This window comes from Chamaea fasciata, unplaced genomic scaffold (assembly GCF_029207755.1).
Source record: "Chamaea fasciata isolate MVZ Bird 193981 ecotype frontalis unplaced genomic scaffold, bChaFas1.0.hap1 SCAF_2, whole genome shotgun sequence".
Classification (NCBI taxonomy): domain Eukaryota; kingdom Metazoa; phylum Chordata; class Aves; order Passeriformes; family Sylviidae; genus Chamaea; species Chamaea fasciata.
The window spans coordinates 97,157,281-97,182,837 of NW_027094087.1; the positions used below are offsets into that span (position 1 = coordinate 97,157,281).

Here is a 25,557-nt window from a genome sequence, read left to right on the forward strand (position 1 = left end):
GCGATGTAGTGTCCTGGGAATGTCCTCAAAATACGTGGTGGGTCAGCTCATCTCCTGCTTCAGCCATATTCAACAAACCCAGCTGCTGGCCTCTCCCACCACTCACCCCCCTTGGCTGTTCCTCAGTATCTGGGACGACGATCCTGAAGATGCTGCCTGACATTGCTCTGCCGCCTGTGATTTCTCCCTGCTGCAGACTTGCTGCCTATGAGTGCAGAGCTGTTGTTCAAGCTTTGCTAAATCTCATGTATCTGTAGCGGGCCTTTTGTTTATGTGCTGTACATGGCAGGAACAACTTATGAGAGATGCTGCACGGGCAGCATGTACATACACACACAAACAGCATTTTCCAAGAGGCTATGGCTCTTCATTTTTTTTCTTTTGGACAGCCATTTGTCAGTTTTCACTATGGAGAACTCAGTACCTTTGAAAAATCCATGTTCTGTATTTTACCTAGAAGTAGGAATTGCCTGGGTAGCACTATCACAGGTTTTCCATAAACACACCAGCACTTCTCCTCTCCTGGCTCCCTTCGGGTGGATCTTAGTTAAGCACAGCTCACATACAGGATTTTGAAAGCCCTGCTAGAGGAGATGCCTTGGTAAGAGATCTGGCAAGGCCAGGGATCTGCAGGCAAGGATTATCTACGGCAAGGTGGCTCAGGGAGATAAGGAAGGATGCACATGTGCATCTGTCCGAGAGTGGGAGCAGAGAGAGAATAGATGGGGGAACAACTGGATCTCAAATGCTATGGCAGAGAGCTGTGTATAAGTATTAGGAGACCCAAGTAAAAAGAAATTTGAGTCAAAAGATTTGAGGAGTAGATTGGGCGGGAGCCATTAAGATGGGCTTTGGTGAACTAGGAGAGGCTGAGATGAACAAGAAGCAGAGTCTGCAAGAGGATATGAGAGGGGAGGAAGGAAATGGAGGAATCCAGGAGACAGTGTGGAAATACACAAGCTGTTTATGCAGAAGTGGTGTGAGGCTCCTCTTGTGTGAGTACTCTTAACACCAGGTTGGAGGCAGGGACAGAAGCACAGGCTGATGATTCTCCTTCCCTTGTTTTGTTTTATTGTTGCTGTTTCCCCCCATTTTTAAAGCATGGTAGTCCCTTGGAAGCAGCTCTGTTCTTGAAATGTCCAACACCATTTTCTTTATCTTACAAAAAAGCCCAAACAAACAAAAAACCAAAACCCAAAACAAACAAACAAAACCACACACGAACCAAAACCAAACCTAAAACAAAAAACAACAAAAAAACCACCCCCCCCCCAAAAAAAAACCAAAAAAAAAGAAAAAGAAAAAGAAAGAGAGAGAGAGAGAGAGGAAGAAAAAAACCCCAGTAGCTTAACTAACACTTCCTGCAATTGACATTGCATCCTTGCACTTTTGGAGCCTGTGTCCTAATCTTAGCATCAGTGAGCTCTGAACAATTTCAGGAACACTTCCTTAATTTTCTCTCACTCTATTCCATCAATTGGCTTCTCTCACTCCACCCAGTCTCAGCAGCAAGTTTACAGGCTTTTCCTACCATTCCCACTATAAAAAATATTTATGTTTTGAATCAAAAGGAATTGAGTGCTCAGTCCATCCTATCCCAAGCAGCAGTCACCTTCTCAGAATCTTTTTTTCTGGGTACCCCGTATCACTTTTTACCTTCAGAAACTTTCTGGTAGTACACTAGAACTCCATGTTCTTTCCCATGGCATTCCCTATAGCTCCCAGCTTTGCTATCAGCCTCAGTGACTGGAAAAAAGATATGAGGATTTAAAATCCTCTTCCCCTTAGCACCAAACTAGTGTATGCTCAGTTGCACAGTCTAGAGTCATCCATGTCTTGAACAGCTTCCACAGAAAAACAACTTCAGAAATGCTAAATAATCACAAATTAACTGGTCTTTCCACAACGCTGGCTAAGCCCACGTCTCCCAGCCCTGTTATGGTCTTGCGTAAATCAGAAATCCAGAACTGGCATAAAAACTGCAACAGTATGAGGGAGCATCTCATAACATCGTGTGGGAAAGTGCAGTGTTCCCCTGGCTGAGGTCCCTTCCAGGCATCAGTCAGCATAAACTGGCAAGCTGTGTGTTGATTTTGATTATCTGCACTACATGTGTGCTTGTAGGATCTGAAATTAAACAGTGGACTGGGTTTCTGGTCCCAATACCCTCTTTATTTCTGGTGTTATTTTCCTAAAGGAAGACTGAAAGAACTACGGAGAGCAAAACAGACCTTGAGGGAGGTTACAATGTACACAAAGCCACCTTGGAAGTAGGGGCGGTTCATTCGCTCAGCAGAGAACACGGGAAAGAGGGTGAAGAATGGGAGTGTCTCCTGATGTTTAGGGGAAGCAGCAGCAGAGAGAAGGGCAGCTGTTGTTCTAGGGGTGCACTTAACACTCGCCCGCACCCCACTCCGCTGGCGGGCACGGGCCTAGCGCACGCCCCGGCTCCCACGGCGCTGGGGCACCGCCGCCACGGCCAGGAGCTCTCGCCTCGTGCAGGGTGTCCCCTGTCCCAGGGCAGGCGGCCGCCCCTCCGCCCGGCGGGACACGTCCCCCACGCCGCCTCCGCCCCTCCCGCCGCCGGCTCCCGCATCCCGTGCCGCGCACCCCGCGTGACCGGCGGGGCGGGCACGGGCACGGGCACGGGCACGGGCACGGGCACGGGCACGGGCACGGGCACGGGCACGGGCACGGGCACGGGCACGGGCACGGGCACGGGCACGGGCACGGGCACGGGCACGGGCACGGGCGGCCCGACCCCGCGCTGCCCGGGGCCGAACGCCGCTCCCCCACAGAGGGCAGGGGAAGCCGGGCGCTGCATCCCCGCTCGGTCCCGGCCGCCCGCCCCCGCCGGAGGAGCCGGGGGCGGGGCGGGGCCGGGCCGTCCGCGGCGCCTCCCAGCGGGAGCGGGCGGGGCTCCTCTCCTTTGCGCCATGATGAACAAATGACCTCGCGGGGAATGAAATTTAAGTTCCATCGGGGAGAGAGAGTTCTCTGCTTCGAGCCCGACCCCACCAAAGCCAAAGTGCTCTATGATGCCAAGGTGACCGGCCGCGCGCGCTCCCGCCTCCCCCTCCCGCGTCTCCCCGCCGGGAGGGCGCGGGGCGGGGCCGGCGCGCGGCCCGCCCGCTCCCGTTACGGCTCCTGCTCTCCCGTTACCGCTCCCGCCGGGCGCTGCGCGCGCCCCCGGGCGGGAGGCGGCGCGGGACGCGGCCGTGGGCCCGGCCGGGGAGGCGGCGGGGGGAGGAGGCTCCGCCGGCAGCTGCACTTGTTGCGGGAAACGGGCGCTGGCCCGGGGAGGGGGGAGCGGGCGGGGAGGCCGCGGGGCGGGGGCCGCCACGGGACAGGGAGACGAAGCGAGGCGGTGCCGTCCCCGCCGGGCCTGTCCTCCCTCCGTTACTGTTCCCTGCGGGCGGCTCAGGCCGGTCCCCCGGTGGGGCTCAGCTCTCTCCCCGCGCCACGGGAGCCCCGGGGGTGCGGGGTGCGCGCAGCAGCTCTTGGCGAGCCCCTGGGCCTTCCCCGCGATGGGGCCCGCGCTCCCGGGGCCGGCCTGTCGCGGCAGGTAGACGGCCCAGCCGCCGGGCGGCTCTGGAAGTGTCGGACGCGCCTCCCCTTCTCTGCTCAACACCTGCAAAGTAATTCTGAAGTCTTACTGCCACCCCTGCAGTTTTGTAGCGTAGCTGGATTTATTTCCCCTTACGCTTTCCCACGCTTACTGCCCGCCCTTCTGCGTTTCAGAAAGGTTTAAGTGGTACTACTGGCGCCGGAGAGCGTACGGAAATAGGACAGTAAGCAGTGCGCGGTGGGCCGTAGGTATTGGCACTGTGAGGTGACTGCCTCAATTAGGGCCTTACCTAAGGCCTTGCTATTACCCTAAGAGTAATGATAGAGCTTTATGTAAATACAGTGTTGTTTTAGCGTATCAGTGGCACCCAAGATTTTTTTTTCGATCCTAAATCATCTGTGTCCAACTTTTTAACAGAGTTCTGGGTTGGTTTTTTCTTGTTACAGAGACGGATAAAAAAGGGAAGTGTTGTAACTGGATTCTTTATGAAATTAGTACTTTTTGCTGCAGTTTTGCTAGTCGCGCTTGTGTGTGTTCCTCAAACATCTTTGATTAGGCACCCCACCGTCCTGTAATATTTTGGGCTGCTCTTTTGTTTATACACTTACTTTTATGTCCTAAAAACCTGGCCACTGTAGTTGCTACCCCTATAAACCTATAACCTGAGTACAAAAATGCATAGTACCTTTTCTTCTTCACTGTCAAGTACCCTAAACAGCATAACAGTCTGTGAATTCATCAATAGTTCTTAAATTCTATACTCCCAAATTAAAACTTCACTGTAGCCTAAGTCCTGATAGATGATCCATTGAATGCCACTCAAGTGCAGGCACCACATCTTTTTCTTCTGAGGTGCAGGCCCTTTCAGACTGGCCATTGAACATTCCTGAAAACAGAAGAAAAGGTTGAGATATTCCCAAAGCCTGTTAATGTTTTGTGGCTGAGAGTCTGTGGTGCTCAACAGAGCAGTATTTCTGAGGTTTATGTGTAGAGAACTGTGTTTTCTGCTTAGAGGGGTTGAGGAGACAGCACAGGGGAGAAAAGTGTTAGTATCTCAAATCTGCATATCCATACTGTGCTACTGCACTATTTGATGTCTCCCTTTGTCTGCATTGAAAGCATGGGGCATTTGAGGATAGGACAAAGACAGTGAGCAGTCTGCTATGTTAAGAGTAGTCAACAAGAAAGCTAGGCTTTCAGGTCATTTAATATAATCCTTATTTTCTGTTCATGTCAATATTAACTGGCAAAATAACAAGTCTATTTAATTTTCTTTTCATTTTTTCTTTTTGCATAAGTTTTCTAGATACCCAAAGGCTTACTTTCAAGCTTTTTAACATGTGCTATTCAACATTTCTTTCAGATTGTTGATATTGTTGTTGGAAAAGATGAGAAAGGCAGAAAGATTCCAGAATATCTGATCCATTTTAACGGTTGGAACAGAAGGTAAGAACCTATATGTGTGGTTTCAGTTCTACCATTTCTTCTATTTTATTCTGCAAAGAACAGGCTTTGTACAGAATACGAAAGGACAATGTTTGTAGGAGTATTTTTGTTTTTGTGAATGCCTTTAATATCCTTGCTCATGTTGACGTTGGTCTGTATCCATAAATTTCAGTGAATCGGTTTGATAGACATGAGTTTTAACACTATGGGACATCTGTATGTCTGTGGCATACACTTACGACACCTGAGTTTTCATCAGTAAATGTTTATGCTTTATTAAATCATGGTCTGGATTGTTTGATTATCAAGGCCAGTACATGAGTGCAGTGTCTTGACTGTGATTGATGATATGTGTCAGTGCTAGAAATGCTGTTGTGGGTTAAGTCAAAGCTTGAGGGATTTTAAGTGGCACCATGAGAACTGAAGCCATGTGAACAGAGAAGAGTGCAAACCTTGTGATGCAGGTGTTGCTTCTGAATGACATTAAATGAGTCCTTTGTAGATTTAAAGTATATTAATTCATTGGTAATCATGAGTGGCATATATTCATACTCATTTTTTATTTTCTTTTGATCTGTCTTTAGCTGGGATAGGTGGGCAGCTGAAGATCATGTTCTTCGGGACACAGACGAAAACCGCAGATTACAGCGTAAATTGGCACGGAAGGCTGTGGCTCGCATGTAAGAAATCCTTTTAGCCTCAAAATAGGTGGGATTCATTTTCACACAGATACGTCCAGGTGCCTACAACTGACCTTGGCATCTGAGCTCATGCTGTAGGTGGTAGATAGGCACATAATACAGCCAGTGCATTCTAGAGAGCTACTCTAAGCTAGAGACCTGTGAATTGTTATTAACACTCTAAAAGACTAACAACTCAATAACTGTGTTATTCTTAACAATTGCTGTGAAATGCCTCTGTATTGGATCTGCATCTTCCAAAGAAATGTACTTGCAAAATACTTCAGGAAAACCTGAGGTATTTTTGAGCCAAAGGCCATTAATATTGGTTGGCCATGGCTTGAGGGTCTGCTTGAGAACATGAATATGAGGTAATGTACAGACATTAGGGTATCCACTCTCAAATAAGCGTTGTCCAAATGATTTCAACATTAATTAATGAAAATAACTCAAACATAAGTTTCCTGTGCATTTGCACGTAATCGAATTAGCTAGGATAAATGAATGAAATAATGTTACTCACATGTCAGTGAACCATTTGATGTTCTGTAGGAGAAGAAAGGGAAGAAAGAAGAGACCTTGCAGGTTGCCTGGTGTTGACTCTGTGTTAAAAAGCCTTCCTGCTGAAGAAAATGACGAGAGTAGCGAAAACTGTGAGCTTGTTTTCATCCTTTGGTAACTGGTGGGACGCCTTGACCTGGGGGAGAAGTGCAGGGTTTCACTTGCCATGAGAGTATCATGGTCCTGTCTGAAATATACAAAGGCAGTCATATGAAGAGTGAGAACTAAGCATCTGTTATGTTGGAATATTTGTTTTCTTCCTGTATTCCTGAGGCTTCTCCTTGCACCTTTTCTACTCAACTATTCTAATCAGTGATTTCAGAGCTTAATGCTATTTTCTTTAATGTAGTATTAATAGGTGTGAGGAGCCCTCAGTTTTCTTTGTTTGATGATAGGAAACACAACATTTCCCTGCTAGTGTTAGTGTATTTTTGAGGGCAATAAGATTATTTTTTCCCCAGTCCACCTCACACAAAGGTCTGTTTCTTGTCAGCTGACTGGCCCATTTTACTTGCAAGCCAGATCTTTTATTTCCTGCATTTTCCTTTGTGACTAGAAAGCCAGCAGGAACATTGGCTGGCACTTAACTGCTTTTCTGGGAACTGTTGCTGTGCAGATTCATGCCTTTTGATTGAATGATTAATATGTTAATCCCCTGTGCGGAACTAAAGTCCAATAAAAATGTGGGTGCTCAGGAGCGTAGGGAGCTTTTAAAAGTGAGTGTTTTTCAATTAGAGAGGATGCAGGAATACTTCCTATAAACTCATCTTACACGTTTAAAACTTTTGTAGTGGTCTGTAAATAATGCATGTTTAATTCAATTAGAATTATTCATCCTCATTAAATATAACAGCTAATGGTGTTTTTTTAGTGGGTTGTGTTTTTGGTTTTTGGGGTCTTTTTTGCTTTGAAAAAACAATTGGTTGTAACCTCTGCAATGTAATAATAAAAATGTGAAATTTCTTTTATGCAGCTATAAGTAGTTCTTCTTCTGATGACAGTGATGAAGGAACAGATGAAGAAATAAAAAGTGAAGAAAGTGACATAGATGAGAGGACAGAAATGGTATTTTTGTGTGTTCCTTAAGTTATTAGAATTTAAACATCTGTACTTGAAACTCTGGAAAAAGTGAAGTAGATGAAATATAGGCCACAGCTGATAATTTAGCTGGAATTAAATACATAATTTTGTTATTTTTGGTGTTTACTGTGGTTGAGGTTTTGAAAATTATACAATGTCATTTTCTTATAGAACTATATGATACAATGCTAACAATACAGATTTGTTTCTTTTCCTCTCATTCTATACAGAAGGCTTCTGTAGAGAAAATGTGGGATATTAGATTTTCCTCTTTTGTGGGTGCTGTAAAAATGTACTTGTCTATGCAGGTTGGACAAAGCAGGATGTTTGTCTTGTATTTTACTGTGAGACAGGCATGTCAACCATGGTTTTAGGTTAAAATGTTGAGAGGATTGTTTTCAAGAAAATATTTTTCTACAGTAAACGGTCGACCTGAAGATGTGTAGAATTTAACTACTGCAGTGGGGGTGGTCTGAAGCAGCAACACCTAACAAATTTCTGGGGTTTTTTTAGTTAAATACTTAAGAGAACACTAAATTAAAAAAAAAAAAAAAAGAATTTGGAGATGCTTTCAAGAGCAGTAATGTTAAATAGTTTACATAAAGGCTATTACCCACTACTGAAGTTCTTTTTTCACAGCAAATTTGTTTTCTTTCACTGATCTGTTCTAGAAAGAAGAACAAGACACTCACACAAAAAGGGACATGGAAGAAAGAGCAATAAGCATAGAAATTCCTGAAGTCTTGAAAAAAAAGCTTGAGGAAGACTGCTACTATATTAATAGAAGAAAAAGGGTATGAAATAAAATTTGGGACTCTAATGTGCATGGGGATGTGAGGAGGATGCCAAAAGTACTTTTTTTTTATACAGCTCCTGAAGGTTTTTGACTTTAGCTTTTTAGCTTCATGTTGAGCTCAGATTGGGCAAGGAAGAATACGAGTGTAGGAAGCAGATTTCTCCGTAGCTGTAACAGTGGCTTGTCATATTTAACAATGCAGTGTTGGTACCTGTTGTGCTTTAGAGTGCAAATTGCTTTTGAAAGCTGGAAATGCAGCAGACTTGTTAATCTGACCATGTTTCTTGTTTCTCCTGATGTTGATAAAAAATACAGTTTGAGGTTTGAAATTATACAGTCCTGAATTTGCTTTATGCACTAGACATTTACTAAATTGCAATTCCAAACTCCTATTTTAACTTGGTATACTTTGTTATTGTTTTTATAAGACATTAATTTGTTGTTTGTTTTTCAGCTAGTGAAGCTTCCTTGCCAGACAAATATAATAACCATCCTGGAGTCATATGTAAAACACTTTGCAATCAATGCTGCCTTTTCAGCCAATGAAAGGTCTCGGCACCATCAGATGACTCCACATGCTAATATGAATCTTCATTATGTGCCACCAGAGAAGAAGTAAGTAATCTTCAGTCCACTGCTATTGTCACAAGAAGAATGACCTTGCATTCTGTGTTCTGTTTTATGACTGCTCACTCCTGTGAGCTTATACCATAATGTATATCTGTTTACAGGGCTGAAAGTATTTGACAGATAACTATAGTAGAGTACCATTGATAATTTATCAGCGAGAGAGTTCCTATACTCTGAAAAGTTATTATGCAGAAGTGTAAATACCCTGTTTTATCCTGTAAGTTCTAATAAATATTGATACCTGTTGGGAAGAATGTGTTGCTGTTGTCAATGTGAAGAATTTCATGCCTGATGTAAGAATACCCTGCTTAGATAAACTTGAACAGGTTCAAGTTTTAAAAAGGATAAAAAATTAATACAAACACTTAAAAAGAATTCCAAGTGAAAGTTGTTTGTTTTAAATGGACATATGATCTGAAATCCTAGAATCAGTATGTAGGGAAACTGTGGTAATATAAATTCTGATTTGTTGAAATCGATGGTGTCTTAGTCTGTTTTCTCAGTTGAGCTGTGTGTTCTACTATGTTACAAATGCATTAATCATGCATGTTTACAGTGTGGTAGTTGTCGATTGTTTGGGGGACTTTTTTCTCGTTTAAAGATTTTTGATATTAGATGAGACTGCTTCTATCTAAGTACAATGGAGTGAAATCTTGGTATTTTATCAAAGAGAAATCCTGACTTGTATTAGTCTTCTATTTCAATGGTGTGTCATTATGCTATTCCTTGCAATATTTTAGCCAGTGTGAGTGTCTTGTTTTGTGTTGATGTCATTCACTCTTTGACAGATTGACACTTTTCCTTCTTTGTAGCATACTCCCAAACAAAAGGTTGGATGAAATATTAGAAATATGAACAGAAGGTTTTACACACATTATGATTTGTACAGGTTTATGTTTAAGTCACTTCCTCAATAAAAACAGTGCTTAAGCAAAAAAAAAAAAAAAAATGGGTATAGTTTCAGTGATCATTAGGTAGGAGAGATTCAGCTGACATCTTCGTTGTATTTCCCTTATTGCTCTAACACTGAAGGTTATTGACTTTCTTGGATTTATAGAATTTCTGCACATGATTCCTGAATTGGTCCCTTGGCTCAATTCATGTGTAGTAGTTTTGGTAGGTGGTATGAAATATTGGAGGTTTGGAATTTCTAACAAGGATCATTTTGGCAGAGTCAAATTCTGTTACCATAAACATACGATCACTTGAAACGTGAGAGGGGAATACCTTCACAAAGGTGAGAGGTGTTGCAGGTGTGCTGCACTCTGTGTTCTTGGTTGTACTTGTAATAGCTCATGTACTCATCACCTAATGTTGTAAGTCTTTTACACAGACCTGAAATTGAAATTCCTGCTAGTCTCCAAACGTAGTGCTCTGATTACCAGAGCAGGCCATTGGAAACCGCTCTCCAGTGCAAATGTATCTGGTTTTGTTGGTTCACTGGATATCTCCTGAGCACAGCCTTAAGTGCATCTTAGTGTCTATCGGTCAAATTTTGCTTTTGCCTTTTAGACAGTGATTCAGTCTGTTGAGTACTTACCTTTTCTGGCAGATGCCTCTTTTTTCAGCATCGTGAACTTGGAAAACCGAAATAATGTTTACCTGAAAAATATCTGACTAACTTTATTTAGCCTACAGTAGATGGGAATCTAGTTTATCTAATCTGGGTATTAATTTAGTGAATAGTAATGCAACAGAACAGTTGTGTGATTTTGTTTGAGGTTGTGAACCAGACCTTTTAAAAGATTTGTGTTTCTGAAGTTAACAAGAGCAATCACCCATCTTTTTAAGTGTGTTTTTAATCACCTATCATTACTCAGTGATTGAATCAGCATATTGTAGTTATGATGTTAATGGACTGTATTAAAGAGCAATTTTGTGCAACTATGCTGAAAAATTTTCCCATCCAACTTTGAAATTCATTATTTTTCCCCTGTAGTGTCGAGCTATGTAAAGAGATGGTGGATGGGCTGAGAATAACCTTTGACTTCACACTTCCCTTAATTTTGCTCTATCCTTATGAACAAGCTCAGTTTAAGAAGGTGACTTCATCAAAATTCTTTCTTCCCATCAAAGAAAACTCAACAAATACTAACAGGTAGGTCAGATATAAAAAGTTTCATATTGCTTATCTCAAAAGGTAGGAGAATATAGTATTCATGGTTTTTAACTTTAATTTGAAGAGAAGTATACTTCTGGAAAATAGTATTTAATAGGCCTCATCACTTTAATAGTTATTGGGAGGAGACTGTCTTACCTGAATCAGTGTTCAATAAGATCTGTGAAACTAGAACAATTTCTTCTGTGGGTAGAGCCCTGACCTCTTCAATTCTGTGAAGCTGCCTTAATTTCCTAGGAGTCAGGAGGAACTTTCCCCCAGCCCTCCTCTGCTGAACCCGCCCACACCTCAGTCGACGGACAGCCAGCCCACCACCGGGGAGCCGGCCACGCCCAAGCGGCGCAAGGCCGAGCCCGAGATCCTGCAGTCCCTGCGGCGCTCCACGCGCCACAGCTCCAACTGCGACAGGTTATCGGAGAGCAGCGCGTCCCCGCAGCCCAAACGGCGGCACCTCGACACCCCAGCCTCCATGCCAAAGCTCTTCCTGCACCTGGAGAAAAGTACATTTTTCTCTTTGCCTCGTTGGTCTAAACAAAGTATAAAGCTCTCTTCTTTTTTTAATGCTGCGTGGACTGTGAACTGAATGATAGAAGTGGGAAGTCATTACTTTTCGTATCAGTTCTTTAACTCTGAGGCCTTATTACCAAAGGGGGAAATACAAAGCAATATTCTCAGTACTTTGGTATATTTTTCCACAGAATGCAACAAGCCGCTTTTCTGAGAGTCTATTTTAGGATAGCCTTTATTGAATCTCAGTGTTTAAGACTTGAAACGTTTTAGCAGCAGGCCTTAGATGCATTTAATGGCTTATAGTTCCAAGTGGTAAATTTTTTCTTATTTCTTTTGTTTTGTTTTTCCTTTTGTTTTGAAGAAACCCCTGTCCACAGCGGGTCGTCTTCACCTATAACTTTGACTCCTAGCAAAGAAGGGAGCACGGTGTTTACTGGCTTTGAAGGTAGAAGAAACAATGAATTGAATGAGGTAACAGATTTTGATGTTACTGTCCTAGATTCAATGATTAAGAGTTTTGTGGACCTCAGAGTAGGGCTATGTAAGAAAAGATTTTTTTGGTATTTCTTATTTCGTCTTTGAATTTGAAGTTCTGTACAGACTAAATTATTTATGATGTTGTGAAGTTTCCATAACCAGTATTTTCATATTTTATGTGTAGGTTTTGTCCTGGAAATTGATGCCAGAGAATTATCCACCAAGTGATCAACCACCACCTCCCTCATATATCTATGGATCTCAACATTTGCTGAGGATGTTTGGTAAACTGATGCAAAATTCTCTGCTCAATCAAAGTTGTTTTATTTTTTTTTTCCTGTGCTGATATCTGTGTGATTTTTGTGTTTGCTTTATTTCATTTATTTTTATTCTTGGAGGAATGTACATTTTAATCTATTTTGAACTTTTAGGCTATTGATAGATTTAGTTATCTTTTATTGGCACTGTAAGCCTTCATTTAAGAAAAGCAAAGCAGCATTACTTCCTATACACTATCAAACATCATTAAACCCAGCAGCATTCACTTTCTCAGCATGTTTCTATTTAGTAAGGCTTTGAATGATTCAAAGTAGCTTCCTAGGAAAAGTGGGGTCTGTGATGAGAAGGAATTTTTATATTCTTTTCTGTATAGAATATATATAGAGTATTTATATTTGGGATAAAAATAATTTGAAGCTGCATTTACAAGAGGAGTTATAAACATTATTTCTTTTATTCACAGTAAAACTACCAGAAATACTGGGGAAGATGTGCTTTCCTGAGAAAAACCTAAAGGCTTTAGTAAAACACTTTGAGATGTTTCTGAGGTAATGTGGCACGATGTACACAGCAGTGTTTCTATTGTTACATAGATTGAAATGTCCTGGAATGGCCAGGGGGGTTTAAAATAAGATATTAATTTTCTGTAACTACAAGATTAGGATAAAATTAGTAGACCATTTGAACAATAGAAGTTTGAGTAAAGATGAATATAAGATTTTTTATTCTTTAATTCCAGCTGAAGGGAACCTGAATTTTCTACTTCAAATTTTGATAAAAACATTGGTATAGAACTGAAGTGTGAAAGTTTGTTGATATATCTAGAATAACAAGTCTGACTTGTTTAAGTAACATGTTTTATGAAGAAATGGTAAGTCTGCATTAGTATTTTTTTAGAGCATGGTCTTGAGAGTTTTGATGTTGTATCAATATTAGCAGGGGGAGAAGGTTGTGCTTTAAAAGATGTTCTTAATTATGGTGGTTTATTAAAAGAAATGTCTGCCTTAACTGAGGTTTGATCGGGGAGGTTTCTTTGTGATGGAGTGGAATGGTTTGTAGAGATACACAACGCTGACCACACTAGCTCCACCACTGGAGTCAGTAAGGTCAGAGCTGCACCATGATCAGATTGGTTTGTCAGGTACTGTAATTAGTATTTCTGCATGACATTGAGGATGTGGATAGATATCTAGTGTTGGCACTGTGTTGTGCAGTGTCAGTACACCGGAAAATGAAATTGCCAGGGAAAACTTTTCAGGAGAAGGTGTTGTAGAGGGTAATGGAACAGATACAGTAACAGGTCAGTGACTTAAGTAGCCACTTAGAGAAAGGTAAAGTAGTATTACACCAGCATAAAAAAACCCCTTGCATTAGAGATCAGGGATATGAAAGCTTTAAAATGCTTTTACTTTAATTGCTTATTGAAAATAGAAGATGTTTCCAGTGTCAAAGTTTCTACTACACACAGTATTTTTCTGGGAGCAGTTAGTTGTCAAGTTTTACTGATTCCATTTTGCATCTCTTTTGTCAGATCCTTGTTGGCATTAAAAATACCTTTAAGTTAAACAGGACAGAATTAGAGCTCATTGTTGGAAGACTGTTTTTGCTTGAAGTGAATATTTCTTAGGGAGCTTAGCTCAGTGTGGATCCAGATCAGTTTTTATTAGACTGTTGCCTGTTCAGATTCTTCTGTGTTGATCAGAGCAGATCTGTGTTCTTGAGTTTCTTTAATACCATGCTTTCATACCCATTCTATGGATAAGCTTTGGTGGAGTAGAATAGACAGAAGGAGAAACATGTCCCCTACACCCCATACAATAAAGGTTGCTTATTGGGAAAGGGTTGCTTAGGGGAACTGAAATTTCTAGTGATAGTATCTGTATGTGTTCTACCCTTCCATCTGAGCATCTCATTGAAATGTGTAGTCATCTATAAACAGAAATAAAAATAAATCATGTTTCCATGTTAGCATTTTAGGGGAGATAGAACTGTGCTTTTGAAGCAAAACTCTTAAGTAGTTCCCCATTTCCATACTTTGTGTTGTGGTGGAGAGTCCTCCACATGCACAACCTGCATTTCTTTTAGAAAACATTTAACCAGCAGTGTGCTGCAGTCCTTAAGACCAGCCTACAACTAAACCAAAATGAGCCAAACAGGGCAAGGATAATGTGGATATCACATATCTGTTACAATAAAGTATTTGAAGGCTGTGTTTTTTAAGCACACTATTTTTGACAGTGTCAAGAAAGCTTCAGAGTTACAGTTACTGCTGTAGGAAGCATTTGGTCTTAGGTAGCTTTGTAAAAAATACTTTTCTTAGTCTGCTTTCCTTGTCAGCTATGCTAGTGGGCAACAGAAACCAGTGCAAAGTACTAGATATTTTTTTCTCAGCATGTATTCACATGGTGCTGTGAAAAGTTTTTCATTTGGGTATTTATTTCTTTGTGCTGCTTGTCATTGAAAGTGGTCAAACAATTACATTTTCTGGACACTTGTTCATGCTTGATTTTTATCACAGAAATAGTTCTGCATTGTCTGTTTCTAATCACAAGAAAACTTGAGCTTGAGTATCTTGTACTGATGCCTGGAAAATAGAACAGATGTTCCCAACAACATTAGAGTGAATATAAAAGCAAACCTTTACTTGAAAGCTTTCAGGTATGCAATATGGCAAAAATTGCATGTGGTATAGTAATTCTACAATTTTTATAAGGTTAGTCAATTAGTATACTTAGTATATACTGTCCAATTAAAAGGTTAGTTGGTTAGGTAATAATTGCTGGGGTCCTGCCCCACTGAAAGCAGTCCAGAGGTTTGTTTTGCCCCACTTTTTTATGTCTGGTCCAGATTTTGGTTGAAAAACAATGTCTGTGTAGTTGGTTCTCTTCTTGGAATAAGACTAAACAATATTTAGGAATGTATTTATAAGGTTAGCTTATCGTTTCTAAATGTAGGGAAGAAAGATAGGAAAAATACTAGAAGCTACAGCCATGCTTTAGCAATCTACAAAGCTACAAATACAAGAAAAATACAAAAAGCTAAAAATCTTGAGAATCAGTACTAGTTCTTCAGTTTCCATATTCTGTCTTTTTGGGAGTGAAAGGATTAATTGGTATTTATTATAAATATTTTATATCAGTTCTGGTCTGGCTTAACTTCTGAACAGTAAGAACTTCCCTTCAAGGTCTGTTATGCATTAGGTAATAGCAGCCAGTTTACTTAGGACTGCTTAATTTTTAAATTTTTTTTAGTGAACTGCTCTTGAGTGAGAAGCTGTAGTACTCTCCTTTTCTTTATTTCTCTTAACAGCAGACAAAGGACTGATGTGTCTGCTTGCATTAATAAAACTACTCCTGAATCTTCTCTGACGTCTAGGTAGAGTAGTCCAAGCATAAGTAGTTTATGTATTCTTAAATAAAACTTTCATGCACTGTGCAACCGATATAGTTCTTGCACAGATACTGATTAAATTTTGAATTATGATTTTGTGGGTAAAACTTAAAGTTTACCATTTGTACTATTCATCTCCTGTGGGCTGACAAACTGAGACTTAAGTAATACTTTTTCTGGATACTTTAATACTTTAAACTCAAGACTTGTTGTCTTGAGTTTACTTGGGACATGATAGATGCATTAAATTAGCTTTGAGATACTAGATGGATAATATTTTCCAGTCATGCCCTCAGACTGCTGCTCGACAAGATTTTTCTCCATTTCCCAGACAGCATATATTTTTAAGGAATATATGAAATGCATTTCTTTGACTTTCTTGTTAAGTAAAAACTCTACCGTCTGTGCTTAGTCCAGCTTTTTACAAGTATGCAAATGAAAATTTGTTTATGGAGAACAGGAAAGTTGATTTCTCAGTAATAGAATTTGCAGAAGAAAAATCAGTTTTTCAAATTAAGTACCAAACTCTGAATCTTAAATTATTTATTTCTGAAATAATTTGTAGTACTTACAGTCTAAAATAGACTCTCCAGTTGGTTTCACTGAGTTTCACTTAGTTTGCATTTAGTCTTCAGGACCAAGCGGTGGAAGCTAATATGCTAACTGGTGCTACCTGGTAATTGGACTAGTGAAAGACCCCTGATTAATTCTTCTTGCCTGTTAATAGCTGTAGAGTAAGAGGAAGTACTAGCTTTAAACTAATTCCATTATTTCAGCCACTTTTGAAATAAATGCTGCATATGCTCTATTTTACAATTTCCTGGTTTTGTTAAGGTGCCTAACGTGCCTCCAAAGGTTGACTCAGTGATGAGAAATGACTGGCAGGAAGGTGCCTGTTTCTGTTTTCCTGTTTTCATTCATTTGCACACAGCCATGGCTTGGAAAACTGTTTTGGAATCAGAGGCCTCCTCCCAGATCTGTTAACCAATAGGAGCTACTTAAAAGTTAGAAGGATACAGTATGTCTGTTTTTAAAATGGCAAGACCCATCCTTACTGAGGTAATTTCAGAGAATGTCATTTGCATTTTAGGAAAAAAGGCAATAAGAAGTGGTACAGAAAGGCCTAGACAGATATTTTGAGTATGATGAAATACAGAAGAATGAATAAGTGATGAAATATTTCTAAAGTACTGCTTCTAAAATTTCTAATAAGTTTTTTTTCAGATGAGGCCAATGTATTATTTCAGATTATTGAGAGCTAACGGTGAAATAGTTTAGTTTTGTTAAAAACCCACAGGTATTTCAAACTCGGTGTTTCCTTTAAGCTTAGATCTTTTTTTTTTCCTGATGCTCTAAAATCTGCTTGTATCTGTTATGCCACTCTGCTCCATGGGTAGAAAAATATTTTGATACTGTTGTGTTTTTCTGAGAAGGAAGCCAAATCAGAATGTGACCAAATTAGAGGACTGTGATTATAAAATGTATATATATTAAGATGACAGGTTGTTTCAAGTAACCTTAAGAAATAGATCTCTGGTGCTGGCAGCACATTTTGAGTGCAGTAATTTTATTTATATATAACTGCAGTGGTGAATTATCACCACTAGTCTGTGCTAATGTACAATTATGAGAGGCTGTGTCCGAGGATAAAAATATTGAGCATTGCACATGGTGAATGGATGAGAAGACATCTTTAGTCAGGCAGAGTTGCTTTGTGATAGAGTTCCTGTTCATTGTGAGTCATTGTGACTTCAGTTGCAAAAGGGCAAGTAATTAAAAATCACATTCTGAAAAATGGAAAAGAATGCAATTGTGCCAGTGTTTCTTTTATTGTATTATTAACTGATTGATATTGTTGAATTATACTGGGGGTTTTTCTCTTAATTTTTTGGATTAACTAGTTACTTGGTTATGACACTCTAGAAAACTTTATAGAATTGTAACGTGAATGTGAGAAAATCAAGTTTCTGGGTATAAATGGAGACGTGGATTTAGAGTGCACAAACATGTAGAGCAAAATTTTTTCCCAAGTTTTGAAACACTTTGAACTGAAGGAATTCTCTTTGCACAGTGCCGTATTTTAGGGCATTACTACCATTTTTGGGGGCTTTGCTGTATTCATTGAATGGGTAGGAAGGTAATTGCCATTTTGGGCTCTCTCAAACTTTTGGGACCTTTAGGTTGAATGTTTTTTTGTGAGTACCTGGTATTGTGCAGGTTCTTATTTTCAGTGGGCTTTGCTGGCTGCTTGGTCTGCAGAATGTGCTCGTTGGTGCTTATTGTCCTTGACTAAAGTTTTGTTGCGTTGCCAAAAACTGTTGTTGAAACTCACCATGTAGAATGCTTGTCTTCCTTCTGCTTTCCAAATCATCAGGTGCCTGGGAATTTGAATTGAGAATATTGCTATTCAATAGCTGAGGTTTGCATCATGTACCTAAATTGAGAGGTTGCCCGCAATACTTTAAAAGTGTTATGGTAGCTTTTTTAGAAGGCAGCTCTAGGGACCTGTGCTGGCCATGAGTGGGTCTTCATCCTCAAGACAAACCAAGGACTCCTATATTGAGCTCTTATAGGAATGTTTTCCCCAAAGGTCTTTGGGAAACCTTCATTCTCACTCAGTCTGATCCTTGGAAATGTTATATGATGGTAGCTTGGTATCTTCAGGGTTCTCCACACTTCCTCTTAAAAGGCCAAGGAATATGATCTCAGTTTCTATCTATCAATGAGGGTCAAGAGTCCAGTCAACAAAACAGGCCTGTTTACTCCTTTAGCATGGTTCTTGAGGCATTGGGTATTAAAATAAACATCTGAAACTTCAATTCACTTCTTCTGTTGACTGCAAAGGGGTAATGATGTACTTGGTCTTCTTTTGCCCTGAACTGTTTTCCAGATGTAGATGGGCCTATAAACTGGGGAGGGGTGAGGGTCAGATGGTGGCATATGTTATTTTTGTGAACCTAAATCCTTTTAGTTTTCAAATCCTGCATTTGAGTAGTGGTGTCAGAGATGAGGTAACTTCTTATACTGCAAATGCCATTTCTTTTGATGAGATGACTCAGAATTAGGACCCATAATGGTCTTCCAGCAAATTTAGATAGATCATTACAGTAGCCTTTCAAACAGCATCTAGATCAGGTCGCTGATCTCATCAGAGCATCTGCTTACCGTCTAAAACTCTGTAGCAGAAGTGTGTAAAGTCACCTTCCTGGAAACTTTTCCTTTGGACTCTGTCTTCTTATACCTTAATGGCTAAGGATGTCTTTCTGAAAACTAAGGGTTTTTTTTCTTTGTCATTTTCACCTTTCTGGGCTGTCCCTAAGTTTATTCATGTGATGGTTGCTGATGTTTAAAAGAAGTTTTTTCTTCATTCAGAGACTCCTGGTAATAAGTTGTGTTGGTGGTGTCAAGACAAGGCCCACCAGAGGATGCTCTTAAAACTCCTGCTGATTCAGTGACTCTTTTTGAGAAATGTTCATGACAGGTGTCAAATGGCCTTCTAATGTGGATAGTGATAATTCAGTTCTTTTTGGTAGATCTGCCGGTGTAAGTCATTCAAATGGTAGTGTATTTGTGAGGCTATTGCTTGCTTAAAAACACTCACACTTGAAGATCAGAACATAGCTTGAAGAATTCCTAAGTTGCCTAAGTTGTTCTTTTTCCCTTGTCTCCATCCCCTCTAGACCTTCCTGAATTGTTGCCCTTCTAGGAACCTGTGATAGGGAGGAAAGTAGCTGCACTGTATCGTGTTACCTCTGTGCTCTAAGCATGAGTTTGTTTTTGAATACGTTCATGATGAAAAATGCATGCAGCCTCAGTTCAGTGTGGACTGTGCATCCCAGAACTTGGTTGCTCATCAACAGTCTCACTGTGTAGATGTATGCATATCAGCTCCGTAAAAAGTATAAAAATGAAAAAGGCAATAATGCAACAGGTGACTGAATTGATCAGATTTGTAAGTTAAAAATAATGAAACAATTTCTGAACAGCTTGATAGCAATGTTCTTTCTGGTCTGTTGCTAATCACTGGCTCTGTCTGCTAATGACAGCTCCCTCTGTCTTCCAGTCTTGGCTCATGACTTGCAGGTAGCAGTGTAGTTGATCTTGGTGCTGTTTTAGCTTGTCCAGGAGCAAAGCAATAGTGAAATATCCGGTAGGGAAAGGTCTTAGGAGACTCCTGATATTCCTGTGCCAGCATTCTGCGCTGTGATGTCTTGAATAGAAAGGTGCTTCAGAAGGGCCCCTGCTCTTGGTATACAGATACGGAAGGGATTGAGACAGAAGCCGACTTTGTTCCTTTGTTACAAAGCGGGCGCGGTCGCTGGGTCCTAAAGAGCGACTCGCGCCTCTGAGCCCGGGAGCGCGGGATTGTAGGGGCACGACTGAGGGCACTGACTGAGCGGTGCAGGGACGGGTTCTTGTCGGGATATCCGAAGAACGTTTATTCAGGAATTCAAACAGGAATAGCAGAGGGGTCCAGGGATACAGAATAGAGGTTCAGGGACGAGATCAGCTTCAAATAGAATCAGGGACGAGAACGAGGAGGGGCCCAAGGGCACAGGGTTATAAACGAGACAGATGGGGCAGACGTGAGGGTCAAGGGCCAGTAGGGATAGGGAAAAGTGGTGCAGAGGGGTAAATAGGAACCGAGGCAACCAACAGGGTAAGGGGGGTGGGGTACGGCGGCAAGACAGAGCCAGTGGGGTTCAAGGGAAGGAAGAACATTCTAGGATTGGTGCATATATGATGAGCGAGGGCTGAACAGGGTGACATAAACTGAACAAACCAATAGAACAGCGAAACTGAGGAGATATTAACATGTGGCTGCAAAGGGCCGTGGGAGGAAGGTTTTCCTCACCCTGATCAGTAGGGGTGTTTCTGCCCGGTTGCATCAGTCCCTCCAGGGCTGAGGCATAATTATCCTGGTGGCAGGCCTCTGGTTGCATCAGTCCCTCCAGGGCTGAGGCATAATTATCCTGGTGGCAGGCCTCTGGGCCTCCACATTCCTTCAGTTGTTTTCTCCTACTTCTCTGCATAAAATAATTTGTGTTTGCAAGCTCTGGGGTATTTTTTCTTTTCACAAGTGTTACATGGCGAAGAGGGTGATGTGTATTTGACTATTTGACTGTGTGTATTCTGCTTGTTCTTTTGAGCTCTAGCTGTGGCACAGCATCTCAGCTAAAATTTCTCATCTATATCAGTTGTCACTGTAGCATGCACCAAACTGGCATGTATGACTGATGATTTAAGCAAAAGTCAGGAGATTTGGAAGAGAAAGTGAGGCTGTTTCCCATTGCTTGCCGTTAAAATTCTTGGGTTAGTTACCCAAGAGCAACCCTTGGAGGGTTGTTTTAAAACATGATCCCTTGTATGATCTAGCTCTTAGTACAGTGTTTTACTGAATGTTATCCAAAGACACTAAGAATTTCAACAGCCCCTGTAATTTTTTAATGTCTTGGAGTCATTAATGTGTGTTAATGAAGAATTATTAATTAAATACCACTTGTGGCTCATCTTAACTATATACAATCTAAGTACATGCAAAGTTAGGGTTAAGTCTGTTAAGTTTTAGGCTTTCCCCCACTTGCTTCATACCAACCCCTCATTGTAGAAAGTGATTTGTAGCTAACTAAAGTCAGAGGTCATAGCAGTTGATGACTTGGGTATTTTATTAGCTTCTAAATTGCTGTAATTTCAGTATTCTTTTTTAGTGGTTTGAAACTTTTTACATCAGAAACCGTTTAGGCCCCTCTATATACTGTTAATTACAGAGCTGCTGTGAAATAAGGAAGTGTGGATGAAGTTGACAATGTGCCTTCTAAATTAACCGTGGCACCATGAAGGATTGATTTCTTCTAAAAAAGTTTTTATTTCCCATTGCTTTTTCTAGAATTAGTAGGATGTAACTAGTTATTCCTCAAGTTTAGCACTTGTTTGATGCCTGTGTTCAAGTGCAAGGACTGGGGGTGTGTGGGAAAAATCAACCCTTTTTCATTTGTCTGCAATTTTATATTGTCACCATCTTCTATGAGCTCTGAGCAATTAATATATTTCTTATGAAATTTAAAGTGTTTTGTTTAGAGGCTCTTGCCAGTATTCTTTGATGCTTTGGCTCTCTTTAGATCAAAGGACATGCCTAGTTCAGGCATTACAACAGTGAGTGAGGATGGAGAGGGCCTGTACTTTTTATGGCATTCACCTGAACATTTTTTTTTTTTAATTTGGACTTTCTATGTCCAAAGTATTGGCTATGCAAAACTGATATTTTCAGCTTCCCATAGTGAAGTCATCACCTCAGCCACTGTTTCTTGAGAGAACACAGATTCTGTAAATGATACTGTTTTCTGTTGTTTCTTTTGCTTCCTACTCCTAAAACGTGTAGGTAGCACTTTGCCACGTTCATTGATGCTGATCTTTAATATCCAGGTATTTTTGAAGGTCTCTTTTTTTCTGAAGTACAGCTTGATTGTAATCTTGACTTTAATAACTATTTTGCCCTTTTGCCTCCATTTATATACTCAGTGTCTTGGAAATCGAAGGAGCAGAGAGCTTACAGTCATTTTAGCTGTTTCTTACTGATGTTTGTAGCTGCACTGTTTATTTTCATTTTCAGTCCTAAACCAAAGAAACAGTTGTGTGTTAGCAGAGCAGGAAAACACCATAAAACATTGCGTGCTTGGCAGTTTGAATAGTATTTGCAGACCATCTTGCAGAAATATGAAATTAAGAAATTGAATTGGTGAAGGATGTTTTGTCATTGAAACCCATATTTAAATCAGGTACTCCTGACAGATGAAGACCCTAAATGCACAGGCACATGAAACATGAGAAAAATCACAGCTTTACTTGCCTTAAAAGATATAGTTTGACTTAATGGCTCCTGGCTATTTGTATAAGATACTGACACAGTGATAACTGAAAATACTGGTTTGGATATAAATGAAAATAGTGTGCTGAACAGGTAACTTACAGAAGTTGCAGAAAGATCTCTTAACATTTTTTTCCTTCTGTGCTATTTTCTTTGAATTCTTTTTCTGAGTGTAGCTTTAACTTTTGGACTTTTAAATTTTGTTTTGTTATTGAGCTTGAGGAATTTTTTTTAATTCTTGTTGGATTTCAGAATGGTAGGGGAAGGCTGTTTCTCACTATGTGAAATGTGTAAAAATAGGGCAAATCATTTGTATGCCAAATTTCAAAGAGCAATAATTCTTAATTCCCAGGCTGTGTTTTTGCTGAGTTTAAAAATTAATTTGAAAATAGCTTTTCTCTTAAATGTTTCATATGCTGTTCTTTTTTTTTGCGTGTATGCTTTTTTCTCAGGTTTTTAGCAGAATACCATGATGATTTCTTCCCAGAATCTGCTTATGTAGCTGCATGTGAAGCCTACTACAGTACTAAAAATCCTCGGGCAATCTACTGAAGCTATTATTAAGGATTAAATCCTACTATACATAGCCCATGACAATGCTATTCTGCTACATGGCTACAAGATGAAAAAGGAATTAAAGCAACTTCTGGAGTTGAAGACATTGGAAAATATCTTTGTGATGGTTGGATTACTTAGGAGTGGAGAACTACTTTTCAGTTGTGTGAGTCACTTAGAGGATTGGTCATAAATCTGACTCCAGATGAATGAAGAGGCCTTGTTCTGACTTTACTGCACAGGACTACACGGAGTAATAAAAAGCAAAAGAGGCAAAAGCAGATGCATTGGCAACAGGACATTTTCATGAAGATAAATCACCATGCTATGTTTCATTGTAACTCAGCCTCTCCTGCCTGAGAAATAAGACTTGACTAAACAGTTACATGAAGAGAATTTGTAACTGGTATTTTATGGATTGTTTTCCTCACAAATTACATTTCATTTGTGGAACTGTCATGATAGAAAGGATTGCTTAATGTAAAGGTTGCTTTGCTATTTGGCTAGTGTGACATCTGCCTCAAAAATGGCTTTGTTGCTTGAATGAAAGATGTGTTGCTGACTTTGCATTTTGCAAAGGCGTACACAGACCTTTCATGGTAAAGCTGACAAGGTCCCAAGCAGACCATACCCTGCCAGGGATTCAGCATTTACCTGGCAAGAAGTGATTTCCAGAGCCGTTATGAAAGAACTGATTTTCTACAAGTAAATGGGAAAGTCAGTGAAGTCATTGCAGTTTAATTGGCAAACACTTCTTTTCTTAATAAAGTTCACAGTGGCTGCTGTGTGGATGTGTGATTTTGACCGTCTAAAACATCTTGTTTGTGCTTAATTAGTATTTTTGATGGTGCTAAGTGTGCGTATAATGAGAGGTGGGAGCACTGACAACATATGGAGAGGAGCCCTTTCTGTATCATTGGGTTTTCTTCTGCAGACTTGAAGAATGTCTCTTTAGACTGTTTCAGACACTTTGGCTCTGGAAATAGAAGTTCAGTGAGAACTGAGTTCCTGCAAATGTGACAACACATTCAGTAGAAATTGAGACATAATTCTTGTCATTGAAACCACATGCAGGACTTACAACACTGACCTTCAAAATCCTTGGCTGTATCAAGGTAGACACAGATTTTAAAGGCACTGAGAGAAAATGACTCTGGTTTACAAACTGCATTAATTACTCTGTAATCCTTCTTGGTTCAGAAAACTTCCACTTGTAATGCAGAACTCAAGTTTCCTCACAGATTTGCAGAAACTAGTAATTTGGAGACATCATCTTTCAAACATAAATGGCAAGCTTAGGCTAAGAGGCCAGAAAAATTATAAAATCTGCTGTTGATATTCATTGTCACTTTTCATAGTTCTGGGATGTGCTCAAGCTTTTGAACTCAAAAGATAAGGATTTAGTAGGTTTTAGTAATTTAGGTTCTCCTTTTTAGAAAAACTTCTATGAAGTCTGTTGAACTCGGTTGTTAAACCAGTGTTTGGCATGGATGCACGCAGATTTGGTGATTGTTAATTCTGAAAATGGCCATTTAGCAGCAGTACTCTTTCTTTAAAGATGCTTCTCTTGTACCAAGAAAACCCCATATTTGTAAGCATTCGTCATTCTCAAATGACAGAAGTTTTGAATCTCTAGCAGAATCCATGTACATCAGAATTTTGCCAGCATGTTTCGTTCTAGGTTTAAATGCTGTTTCTCTAGAAGACAATTCAACAAAATACAAACAAACTGTCTAACATGAGATTAGTCTAGGAATGCTGCCTGAAACTTCAACATTAATCCTTTCTAGTGTAAGAATGCTCTTGTATAATTTGGCAGATCTGGTTTTGTTCCATTTCTTGCATGTGAGTATAAGACAAGTTACAAACAGAGTTTAAACCCTATTTTGCAAATGTTTGTTTAATTGTTGAAATGAAGACTTCTGCATCAAGGGGTCAGGAGTACTGTTGGTATTGCCTTGTGGAGGTGCTCAAAAGATGTGAGGGGGGAAAATTCTGATGGTCCAATTATAGTGTAGTCTTTATGTGAACAGAATTTTTCATAAAATTCTCTTGAGGCTGCTGTTGGATATAATGTTGCAAATTATCTTACTCTCATAACAACCAAAAACTTTTCTCCAAAGTTGCACCTCTTTGTGCTTCTTGATGCTTCTAATTGATAGAACTTTCATATTTGAATTTTTACAGTTGAGGTTTGTATATTCAATGTGCAGCTTTCACATCTCCCTTTTCTGTCACTCTTCATTTACGGCATTCAAAATTTTATACCTGATTTTGAAAAAGTTTTTTTAAGCTGCAGGAGTGGGAGACAGTTGCAAAAATAGAAATAGAAACTTGAAATAGATTGCTCAAGAGGGGCAGTTTTTACTAGTCTTCAAATATATAGAGGCTTACCAGAGTGGGCCCCAAAATTCACTTGGAATGCAATGTTCAAGGGTTCTTGTGGCTAGGGAAGCTTGATAGTGTAGCCATACAGCCAGTGTGAATCTGAAGGAACTTTTTGAATGTCCTTGACTGATCAGATACTTGATGGGATCCATATCCATCTGAGGTGGTGAAAGTTGCACTTAACTGTTTGTCATTATTTAGTTGCTCTTTGTA

The 25,557-nt window shown here is 40.2% G+C and overlaps 1 protein-coding gene across 1 annotated transcript; it reads left to right on the forward strand.

The window, feature by feature from the left end:
* The first annotated feature begins 2,918 nt into the window (after nt 1-2,918).
* Nucleotides 2,919-23,770, forward strand: MSL3 (MSL complex subunit 3). The gene is made up of 13 exons (XM_066176818.1): nt 2,919-3,046; nt 4,932-5,014; nt 5,599-5,694; nt 6,247-6,347; nt 7,229-7,320; nt 8,007-8,129; nt 8,586-8,746; nt 10,701-10,859; nt 11,118-11,380; nt 11,752-11,861; nt 12,052-12,151; nt 12,610-12,694; nt 22,854-23,770. The coding sequence occupies exons 1-13, from the start codon at nt 2,948-2,950 to the stop codon at nt 22,951-22,953; spliced, it is 1,572 nt and encodes a 523-aa protein (XP_066032915.1). The 5' UTR covers nt 2,919-2,947; the 3' UTR covers nt 22,954-23,770.
* Nucleotides 23,771-25,557: the final 1,787 nt, after the last annotated feature.